The sequence below is a fragment of the Hyla sarda genome, chromosome 8 (genome assembly GCF_029499605.1).
Source record: "Hyla sarda isolate aHylSar1 chromosome 8, aHylSar1.hap1, whole genome shotgun sequence".
NCBI classification, from domain to species: domain Eukaryota; kingdom Metazoa; phylum Chordata; class Amphibia; order Anura; family Hylidae; genus Hyla; species Hyla sarda.
Window position 1 is genome coordinate 15,904,749 of NC_079196.1, and position 12,140 is coordinate 15,916,888.

The following is a 12,140-nucleotide window of genomic DNA, read 5'->3' on the forward strand; positions in this document are numbered from 1 at the left end:
CCTGCTCCTTACATGACAGTGGGCTCAGCCTATCACCGGCCGGGGCGGGACATCACTGCGGCCGGTGATAGGCTGAGCGCACTGTCATGTATGAAGCTGGCCTGCTCCTTACATGACAGTGCGCTCAGCCTATCACCGGCCGGGGCGGGACATCGCTGCGGCCGGCGATAGGCTGAGTGCACTGTCATGTATGAAGCCGGACTGCTCCTTACATGACAGTGCGCTCAGCCTGTCAGCGGCCGGGGCGGGAGATCGCTGCGGCCGGCGATAGGCTGTATGCACTGTCATGTATGAAGCCGGCCGGCTCCTTACATGACAGTGGGGTCAGCCTATCACCGACCGGGGTGGGACATCGCTGCGGACGGTGATAGGCTGACTGCGCTGTGACGCTTCCATCCCCAGGACCGCAGTGGAGGGACCGTGAGGCCGGTAACAGGGAACGTCGGAAGGTGAGTTAAAGTTTTGTTTATTTTTGCAACCCGTGCAACGTTATTTGTAGTACAGTACAGATTTCTAGCCCCGCCGGCGGCCCGCAACTCATAGGAGGATGAGACGAGGAGCGCTTGCGGGTGACATGATGTGGGGACAGTGCTGGGCTGATAATTCATTGGGGGGGGGGGGGGGGCGGCGGAAGAAAAGCAGAACAGCGCTCGCGGGTCACATATGATTAGTCCCCCGATGTGGGAACAGCGTGCTGCCGCGGATAATTCACTCATTTGAGGGGGAGAGGGGCCCAACCGGTATTGCGGTATGGGCAAATATTCATATCGTGCAGGAAAAATTTTGCGGTATTCGGTATGAACCGGTACACCGCCCAGCACTACCTCACGCCCCCAAATCCGGAAGCATCATTTATTCTGCCCCTCAGAAATCATCTGTCAGGAGAACTGTCTCTATGAGGTCATTATCTCCTGGTGCAGACGTGATGTCATGACTCTCTATAGTAGTGGTCTCCAACCTGCGGACCTCCAGATGTTGCAAAACTACAACTCCCAGCATGCCCGGACAGCCTACGGCTGTCCGGGCATGCTGGGAGTTGTAGTTTTGCAACATCTGGAGGTCCGCAGGTTGGAGACCACTGCTCTCTCTATATATATATGACCCCACAGTCGCATAGACTGCACCCATCCATACACTATGACGTCATACTGGCTCTAGGTCCATTAATGACGTCACGGCAGGCTTAAACACCACCTGCAGCTTGATTTTGCAACACAGGAGGCACGGCAGCTGTCTGACAGGAGGCGCCGTATTTTCTTGCCATGGTATGACGTCACAGCTCTGCAAAGATGCGGTCAAACGACGTCACGTCGTGTTTCACAGTCACAGCAGAAGGGATAGCATCTATCCGTGCAAAAAATAATAGTAGATAAAAGATTCCTCTGCCAGCCGTGACGTCACATACACCGGCAAACGGTTAATGATAATGACGTCATAGCCGAACCACCCGTTACCTCAGCGACATTTCATGACATATGGCGTGTGCACGGGTCTCCTAGCAGCAGAGTGCCTCCATAACGTGGCCATAATGCCCCGAACCCTCCACCCGTGATGCAGTCCCCACACCCACCCGCATCCAGCAGCCCACACACAATCCCCGCTCTGTGATTGGCGGAGCACGCTGTCAGTCACGCTGATTCTGGCTTCTGATTGGCCTGCGGCTGCTCGTGCTCCCGCCTCAGGTGTCAGGGCTCCGGTCTCCGGCGCTGGATGCTGCAGAGCGCACAGGGGAGCGGGAGGAGCGGCTGTACGAGCTCACATCCCCGGCCGCCGGACCCCGCCGCCCCCGGGCACTGCACCAAGCCCTGCCGCACCTGTATGGACCCAATCCTGGAGCTAATTCACATTGCACGAGGAGTGTAGTGCGGCAATAACGCCAGGAATCCAGCGCATCCGTCTCCAGAGCCGGATCCACCCTCAGCCTCCACCTTGGTCGCATTGATCTTGCAGCAGGTAGTGTCTGACTCTGCATTGTGCATTTGGCTCCATAGACTTGTATCTGGTGACTCCCCTTCACACCCCCAGGTCACCGCTGCGCCCTCCTGCGAGGAGCCCCCCATAATGGGCACAGTCCTATCCCTATCACCGGCGCCTGGCAAAGCTGGACCTCTGGATGACAAAAAGCCGGAGCCCCCGGGTGTTGGAGGGGGATATCTAGCCATTCCCAATAGCAAGAATGGGGGCAGCAAACCGGAGAAAAGCCTAAAGAGACATTCGGTTCTTATCTCTGCCCTGACATGGAAGAGGCTGGTGGCGGCGTCGGCCAAGAAGAAGAACGCCAAGAAGATCAACCCCAACCCTGGACCCATCAATGGCCCGCTGCTGCCCAACAACAACCTGGTGGAGCAGCTCAACCACGAGAACCTGCGGAAATCTCAGGTCAGCCCCGGCCGCCGGGAACCCAAACCGGTGCCCGTTCCCACCGTGCCCATCGAAGGCCAGAAGATCCAGCAGCAGCTGGTGGCGGTGCAGAAGCAGGCGAGCGGGCGATCCCTGTGCTCACCACGTAGAGTCATCGTCCAGGCGTCCACGGGCGAACTCCTCAGATGCCTGGGAGAATTTGTTTGCCGCCGGTGCTATAAACTGAAGGAGCTGAGCCCAGGAGAACCCACCATGTGGTTCCGGAACGTCGACCGCTCTTTGCTCCTCCAAGGCTGGCAAGACCAAGGCTTCATCACCCCGGCCAACCTAGTGTTTGTCTACCTTCTGTGTAGAGAGGCCATTGGGGACGAACTGTCCACCGAGTACGAGCTCCAAGCCTCCTTCCTCACTTGCCTCTACTTGGCTTATTCCTACATGGGCAACGAAATCTCCTACCCGCTCAAGCCCTTCCTGGTGGAGACCGACAAAGAGGTCTTCTGGCAACGTTGCCTGAGCATCATTGACCGTATGAGTGCCAAAATGCTACAGATCAACTCCGACCCCCACTTTTTCACACAGGTCTTCCAGGATCTGAAGAACGAAGGAGAAACCAGGGAATCCAACGGCCACTGGACTATAAATTTGGACCGCTAGGGGTTAGGAGGTACAGGGGCCGGAGAGGGTTCGGGTCTTTCCTTTTTGGGTGAGGACAAATCTAGGTATAACCAACAAAATGATCAACTTGAAGACTGGGGGCGTAAGTCCTGGTCACGAGGCCGCCGACAGGAAATCCGAACATGGGGGTCACTGATCGTAGAGGAACATTGCCTACGTTTGCAAAAGGGTTAGAGGAGACATTTTCGTTCTGTTTTTTTCCTGGTTGGAAGGCGCTTCAGTGGTTTTCTTTTCTTTTTTTATTTTTCTATTTATTTTAGATGGCTACTAAGAGTCAATGGCTTGGGTCTAGAAGGCGACCACCTGCAAAGCGGACGCAGGCTTAGCAGACCCTATTGCTTCTATGTATCAGTGTTTTTTTGTTTGTTTTTTTTTCCTCGCTGCAGGTTTGGCGCAATGACTTGCACTTGCAGGTGGTTGATGGGATTCATGAAAGGAAGGCATCTCATCTTTGAAGCTATTATGTTATACAATGTATCCAGCACCCCCAACTTTAAATAGCATGAAGGCCCCGTAAATCACACACAGTGTTCCCCCTCCTGTGGTTCTACAGCTGTTGTAAAACCACAACACCCATCATGCCCTACTAAAGGGTGTTGTAGTTTTGCAACAGCTGGGGAATTGTCAGGGCACGATGGGAGTTGTAGTTTTGCAATAGATTTGGGGGGGGGGGGGGGGTCAGGGCTTGCTGGGAGTTGTCGTTTTGCAACTGCCGAGGATGCCTAGGTTAGAAAACTCTAATCTAAAGCAATAGCCTCCAAGCAGGGCTTGATGGGAGTTGTTGTTTTGCAATTGGGGCGGTGTCAGAGCTTGATAGGAGTTGTAGTCTTGCAGCCGCAGAGGGGGGGGGGGGGGTTGTCAGGGCTTTATGGGAGTTGTAGCTTTTCAACAGCAGGGGGCTTCGGCATGATGGGAGTTGTAGTTTTTGCAATAGCGTGGAGGTTGTCAGGGCTTGTTAGGAGTTGTAGTTCTGTAATAGCAGGGTGGTAGTTAGGGTTTGATGGGAATTGTCAGCTGAGGATGCCTAGGTTGGTAAATTCTGATCTAAAGCAATAGCCTAAAACCCATCACTCTATAGAAGGCTGTCTGGGCATGATGGGAGTTGTAGTTTTGCAACAGCTGATAAGCCACAGGTTGGGGAACAATGCTGCAAGAGGAACAACAATTGCAGGGATGACTGTACACCCATCGGGGTGAACCTTTTTTTTTCTTACTATTTTCCCATAAACTGGGATGCAGCTTGTTTTATATGACACACGGTGACACCCGCTCCTCCCCCTATAGGCAGATATATGTGTTTCCTGCCGCAGGATTTTTAGCCTGATGATCAGGGGTTGAACCCCGCACCCTTCCCCCCCCCCCCCCCCCCCCTTTAAAGCTGGACATTGCATATTTCAGACTATCAAACACCTCATAGTATGTATGAATGTAACAAATACAACTAGAACACACACGAAAAAAAATGCCGCAATATGTCCGACATTGAGCTGTTTAATGTGCCAACGGTGTTCAAATGTACAAAAAAAGCGTATTGTTTTATATTGTATAAAAGAACATAAAGTGATTGGATCTCTTACTGCGTGTGCAGCGTTCTTGCCTTGGGGTTGTGTGTGTGTGTGTGCAGCGTTCTTGCCTTGGGGTTGTGTGTGTGTGTGTGTGTGTGTGTGTGCAGCGTTCTTGCCTTGGGGTTGTGTGTGTGTGCAGCGTTCTTGCCTTGGGGTTGTGTGTGTGTGTGCAGCGTTCTTGCCTTGGGGTTGTGTGTGTGTGTGCAGCGTTCTTGCCTTGGGGTTGTGTGTGTGTGTGCAGCGTTCTTGCCTTGGGGTTGTGTTTGTGTGTGCAGCGTTCTTGCCTTGGGGTTGTGTGTGTGTGTGCAGCGTTCTTGCCTTGGGGTTGTGTGTGTGTGTGCAGCGTTCTTGCCTTGGGGTTGTGTGTGTGTGTGTGTGTGTGTGTGTGCAGCGTTCTTGCCTTGGGGTTGTGTGTGTGTGTGTGCAGCGTTCTTGCCTTGGGGTTGTGTGTGTGTGTGCAGCGTTCTTGCCTTGGGGTTGTGTGTGTGTGTGTGTGTGCAGCGTTCTTGCCTTGGGGTTGTGTGTGTGTGTGTGCAGCGTTCTTGCCTTGGGGTTGTGTGTGTGTGTGTGTGTGTGTGCAGCGTTCTTGCCTTGGGGTTGTGTGTGTGTGTGTGTATGTGTATATATATATATATATATATATATATATATATATATATATATATATATATATATGACCTATATGTGTGTGTATATGGCCTCTGATAATAATGAATAAAGAGATTTACAGATTTACGTCACATAAACAAAAAAGATCTAGTCTCCAGAGGTGTCCAGCAGCAGGAGGCTCAGGTCTATACAGATGTAGCAGAGCTGGATGTGTCGGATATGGTTTTGGGGCTGAATTGTTTGTGTACTGTATAGTGATAGGTAAAACATCCGCCCTTATGGCCAGGTTGATGCAAACAGTGTTCCTCCAGCTGTTGCAAAACTACAACTCCCAGCATGCCCGGACAGCCAACGGCTGTCCGGGCATGCTGGGAGTTGTAGTTTTGCAACAGCTGGAGGAATACTGTTTGGAAAACACATCTATCAGTTTGCTTCTAGTAGGACCCTACATCAAGGTCAGGTTCACTGGCATCCATTAATAATTTACTTTGCTAATGTATCTTTCTTGAAATATCTACATCTCATCTGTCTCTCTCTTATCTATATATCTCATATCTATCTATATATCTCATATCTATCTATATATCTCATATCTATCTATATATCTCATATCTATCTATATATCTCATATCTATCTATATATCTCATATCTATCTATATATCTCATATCTATCTATCTCATATCTATCTATCTATCTCATATCTATCTATCTCATATCTATCTATATATCTCATATCTATCTATCTCATATCTATCTATCTATCTCATATCTATCTATCTATCTATCTCATATCTATCTCATATCTATCTATCTCTCTCATAGATATGAGAGAGATAGATATGAGAGAGATAGATAGATATGAGATAGATATGAGATAGATAGATAGATATGAGATAGATAGATAGATATGAGGTAGAGAGATAGATAGATAGATAGATAGATAGATATGATAGATAGATATGAGATAGATAGATAGATATGAGAGAGATAGATATCTATCTGTGTCATATCCATTTATCCGTATATCTTCTATGTAATATCTACCATGTATCTGTCGTGTCAGGTGATCGGTGACAATGGCGCTGCATGATCTCCCTCCCACGCAGGAATGATCTATAATGTATATACCCTGTATCTTGTGTACGGAGCCCCAGTGGCCCCCAGGCTGTAACGCTTGGTTCTCAGGCTGGTCGCTGGCCTTGGTGCTGAAGCTATGAGCCAATAATTCCTATTCTCACAAGGTTTATTTATTTATTTTTATGGGATTAGTTAGAGATGTGTAAATCAGACCCTGACAAATCTGCTGTATTATGTATGTGGAGCCTAGCAACCGTATCCGGGGGGGATTCCTGTAACCGAGGCCTCAGAGAGATGGATGGGATGTTACTGTACTATAACAGTATTATATATCACTATGGCTGTATGTACCAGTACTATATACCACTATATCTGTATTATGTATGTGGAGCCTAGCAACCGTATCCGGGGGGGATTCCTGTAACTGAGGCCTTCTAGAGAGATGGATGGGATGTTACTGTACTATACCAGTATTATATATCACTATGGATGTATTATATACCACTATGGATGTATATACGGGTTTTATATACCAGTATTATATACCACTATGGATGTATTATACCAGTATTATATATCACTATGGATGTATATACGGGTTTTATATACCAGTATTATATATCACTATGGATGTATATACGGGTTTTATATACCAGTATTATATATCACTATGGATGTATTATACCACTATGGATGTATTATACCAGTATTATATATCACTATGGATGTATTATACCACTATGGATGTATTATACCAGTATTATATATCACTATGGATGTATTATACCAGTATTATATATCACTATGGATGTATTATACCAGTATTATATATCACTATGGATGTATTATACCAGTATTATATATCACTATGGATGTATTATACCAGTATTATATATCACTATGGATGTATTATACCAGTATTATATATCACTATGGATGTATTATACCAGTATTATATATCACTATGGATGTATTATACCAGTATTATATATCACTATGGATGTATTATACCAGTATTATATACCACTATGGATGTATTATACCAGTATGCATGTATTATACCAGTATTATATACCAGTATGGATGTATGTACCAGTATTATATATCACTATGGATGTATTATACCAGTATTATATATCACTATGGATGTATTATACCAGTATTATATATCACTATGGATGTATTATACCAGTATTATATATCACTATGGGTGTATTATACCAGTATTATATATCACTATGGGTGTATTATACCAGTATTATATATCACTATGGGTGTATTATACCAGTATTATATATCACTATGGGTGTATTATACCAGTATTATATATCACTATGGATGTATTATACCGGTATTATATACCACTATGGATGTATTATACCGGTATTATATACCACTATGGATGTATTATACCGGTATTATATACCACTATGGATGTATTCTACTGGTATTATATACCCCTACGGATGTATTATACCGGTATATACAGCTATCTCTGTATATACCAGTATTATGGCAGTATCATATACTACCATGGCTGTATTATACCTCTGTCTGTATTATTATGTATATGGAGCCTAGCAACCGTATCCAGGGCGGGTTCCTGTAACTGAGGCCTTATAGAGAGATGGATGGGTTGTTACTGTACTATACCAGTATTATATACCCTTTTAGCTGTGTTTTACCAGTGTTGTATAACAGTTTGGAGGTAGTATACACTAATATGGCTGTATTATACCAGTACTATATACCACTATATCTGTATTATGTATGTGGAGCCTAGCAACTGTATCCAGGGTGGATTCATGTAACTGAGGCCTTCTAGAGAGATGGATTGGATTTGGCTGTAGTATACCAGTATTATATATCACTATGGATGTATTATATACCACTATGGCTGTATTATACCAGTATTATATACCAATATGGCTGTATTATATCAGTATTATATACCAATATTGATGTATTATGCCAGTATTATATACCAATATGGATGTATTATACCGGTATTATATACCACTATGGCTGTATTATACCAGTATGGATGTATTATATCAGTATTATATACCAATATGGCTGTATTATATCAGTATTATATACCAATATGGCTGTATTATATCAGTATTATATACCAATATGGCTGTATTATATCAGTATTATATACCAATATGGCTGTATTATATCAGTATTATATACCAATATTGATGTATTATGCCAGTATTATATACCACTATGGCTGTATTATACCGGTATGGATGTATTATATCAGTATTATATACCAATATGGCTGTATTATATCAGTATTATATACCAATATGGCTGTATTATATCAGTATTATACCAATATGGCTATAATACTAATATTATATAACACTATAAAATCCTGGCAACTTTGTTACCCGAGATTATTGGTATAAACTGCATGGTACTTCTGGCAAATCCGTGTCCTGATCATTGTAATAATGGACTATAAAGCTACCAGGAGATTTCAAGGCTGCCCATCATGATCTCTGGAGGCAGGAGATGCTTAAAGCCTCCGGGCAATCTCCTAGTACGAAGCTGACACAATCAGAGAATGTCCTGCCGCCATAGACACTGACGGGTACCATTTAAACAGGTATCTATATGCCAGAGCATCAGTGGAGTTACCATAGAGTAGCTATAAAATATCAGCATAATTGTCCCCAAATCAACACCTGAAACCTGCACCAGATGCTAAAAATGCAGCAGATTTTCCAATGTGGTTGTGACTTGAATTCACGCTCTAGAATTTCTGCGTCGAAATTCCGGTACAGCAGCCTCCTATTGTTCTTATTGGGGTCCTGCCATTCACACTACAGACCTTCTGCCGTGGAAATTTAGAGTCCCAGACTCCACTGGAAGAATAAAGGTGTACATATGTTTGGCGGAAATCGCTCGGAAATGCATCTATGGAGATATCTCCGAGTGATCCTAGCGCTGACAGATTCAGTCAGGATCTGCTTTCCATAGGTGGAGATTCTGTAGTGTGAATGGGCCCTGATTCCACTTAGAAATTACGCACGGAAATTCTTTGTTTTTTGTCCCATTGTTTTCATTGGGATTCCGCTGCACTATGCACACTATGGAATTTCGGTGGCGTATTTTTCCCCACCAAATGAATGATTTTGGTCATTCTTTCAGCTGAATACATTGCCATCTATGGGAACAGCAATCTCCGCACAGGCCTAGCGCCAGCTTATTCAGTCGGCGCCGTCTGCAACTCAGAATCTCTGGACGGAATATTTCCAGTCGGAGGTTCTGTAGTGTAAGCCGAGCCTAAATGCGAGATTAAAGGGGTACTCCGCTGCCGCAGTGGTCGGGACATTCTGTTCCAAACACCGGGTGGGGGCTGCGGGGGATGTGACATCACATCCACACCTCTTGTGATGTTACCCCACGCCCCCCTCAATGCAAGTCTATGGGAGGGGGCGTGGCAGTGCCACACCCCCTCCCATAGACTTGCATTGAGGGGGGGCGTGGCATGACATCACGGGGGGCAAGGCAGTGACGTTGCAACCCCCACCTAGTGTTCGGAACAGATTTTCCTGACCACTGGGACAGCGGAGTACCCCTTTAAGGCTAAGTTCACGCTACGATATTTCAGGATGGAAAAACTCCGGCCATAGATTTTGAGTGGGGGCCCATACACAGCATTATATTCCAGGCGGATTACACCGAAAGAATGAGCAAGATCATTCTTTTGGTAGCGTAAAATTCCGCCACAGAAATTCCATGGTGTGCGCAGTGCAGCGGAATCACATTGCCAGCAATAGGATTCTGCTGCACTGAAGTTTCCTAGAGGGACTTAAAGGGGTTATCCAGGAAAAAACAGATTAAACAGATTTGTAAATTACTTCTATTTAAAAATCTTAATCCTTTCAGTACTTATGAGCTGCTGAAGTTGAGTTGTTCTTTTCTGTCTAAGTACTCTCTGATGACACCTGTCTCGGGAACTGTCCAGAGTAGAAGCAAATCCCCATAGCAAACCTCTTCTACTCTGTGCAGTTCCTGAGACAAGCAGAGATGTCAGCAGAGAGCACTGTTGCCAGACAGAAAAGAACAACTCAATTTCAGCAGCTGATAATTATTGGAAGGATTAAGATTTTTTTTAATAGAAGTAATTTACAAATCTGTTTAACTCTCTGGAGCCAGTTGATTGATATATAAAAAAAAAAAAAAAAAAAAAAAAAAAAAGTTTTTCCTGGAATACCCCTTTTTTAAAGCAGAATTCCACTCTGTAGTGTGACCCTACGTAGGTCCATATGGTGCAATGTTACAAATAAGCCACACCCCCTTTACCAGTAGCCACTCCCATAATTTACCCTGTTAAATACAGTAAATAAGGTAACTGTGTGTTGTCTTTTTGTTCAAGGGCAAAACAGCCAACTACAACTACTCCTGTCATCCTCCAGTGTTATTCTGGATGGGGGGCTGCTGTTATAGGGTGGTACATACGATCATAAATTTAGCGCGTGTTTCATGAACGACGATGGCGCCTTCTATTACTATAATGCAGCTAGAGCCGTGGATGCAGGGATTCTTATATATGTAAGTTGTTTAGCACCTCGGGTGCAGATCTCCTCGCTCCGGACACATTATATTAATACGATGGCGAATCCATGTCGTTTCCAGACTGCAAATGAAATCTGTTTATTTCTCAAAGCGCTTAACATGGAGGATTATTGTGCTCTTGAAAATTCTCATTCACGCTGAGCTCAACCATTGCAGTCGGGGGATGTTCTCTGAACCGGCTTTTGTGCGCTTATTTTTAGATTGTCCTTTTGTTTTGTCCTTATTTTGTATTTGCTTTCGCTGATTACATGGCGATAATGCGAAAAGCGAATAATGTCTTACAATAGGATCTCAGGACATGGAGTTTATATGGCGGTCTTTCCCAACCAGGGTGCCTCCAGCTGTTGCCAAACTACAACCCCCACCATGCCCTGCCACCCAAATGTCAAAGGAGGATGGGAGTTGTAGTTTAACAGCTGGAGGTAACTATGTTTTAGCCTGATCTGCTTAAACCTGGCGCCTTGTCCTACTATCCAACAACCTATCAGATGGTACAGTCATTGTATAAAGGTCACATCAAAATAATCAGGGTCTGTACAAGATAAATATAATGTATATCCGATAACAGAATAGTGAGTGCAGCTCTGGAGTATAATACAGGATATAACTCAGGATCAGTACAGGATAAGTAATGTAATGTATGTACACAGTGACCTCACCAGCAGAATAGTGAGTACAGCTCTGGAGTATAATACAGGATATATCTCAGGATCAGTACAGGATAAGTAATGTAATGCATATACACAGTGACCTCACCAGCAGAATAGTGAGTACAGCTCTGGGGTATAATACAGGATATAACTCAGGATCAGTACAGGGTAAGTAATGTAATGTATGTACACAGTGACCTCACCAGCAGAATAGTGAGTACAGCTCTGGAGTATAATACAGGATATAACTCAGGATCAGTACAGGATAAGTAATGTAATGTATGTACACAGTGACTCCACCAGCAGAATAGTGAGTACAGCTCTGGAGTATAATACAGGATATAACTCAGGATCAGTACAGGATAAGTAATGTATGTACACAGTGACTCCACCAGCAGAATAGTGAGTACAGCTCTGGAGTATAATACAGGATATAACTCAGGATCAGTACAGGATAAGTAATGTAATGTATGTACACAGTGATCTCACCAGCAGAATAGTGAGTACAGCTCTGGGGTATAATACAGGATATAACTCAGGATCAGTACAGGATAAGTAATGTAATGTATGTACACAGTGACCTCACCAGCAGAATAGTGAGTACAGCT

At 44.8% G+C, this 12,140-nt stretch overlaps 1 protein-coding gene across 1 annotated transcript; it reads left to right on the forward strand.

The window, feature by feature from the left end:
- Nucleotides 1-1,558: 1,558 nt before the first annotated feature.
- On the forward strand, nucleotides 1,559-4,606 carry CDK5R2 (cyclin dependent kinase 5 regulatory subunit 2). Its single transcript, XM_056536598.1, has one exon. The coding sequence runs from the start codon at nucleotides 2,062-2,064 to the stop codon at nucleotides 3,013-3,015; it is 954 nt and encodes a 317-aa protein (XP_056392573.1). The 5' UTR covers nucleotides 1,559-2,061; the 3' UTR covers nucleotides 3,016-4,606.
- Nucleotides 4,607-12,140: the final 7,534 nt, after the last annotated feature.

Bases quoted from the DNA above. Each gene is read 5' to 3' on its own strand.
- CDK5R2 (XM_056536598.1), top strand. From the start codon at position 2,062: ATGGGCACAGTCCTATCCCTATCACCGGCGCCTGGCAAAGCTGGACCT.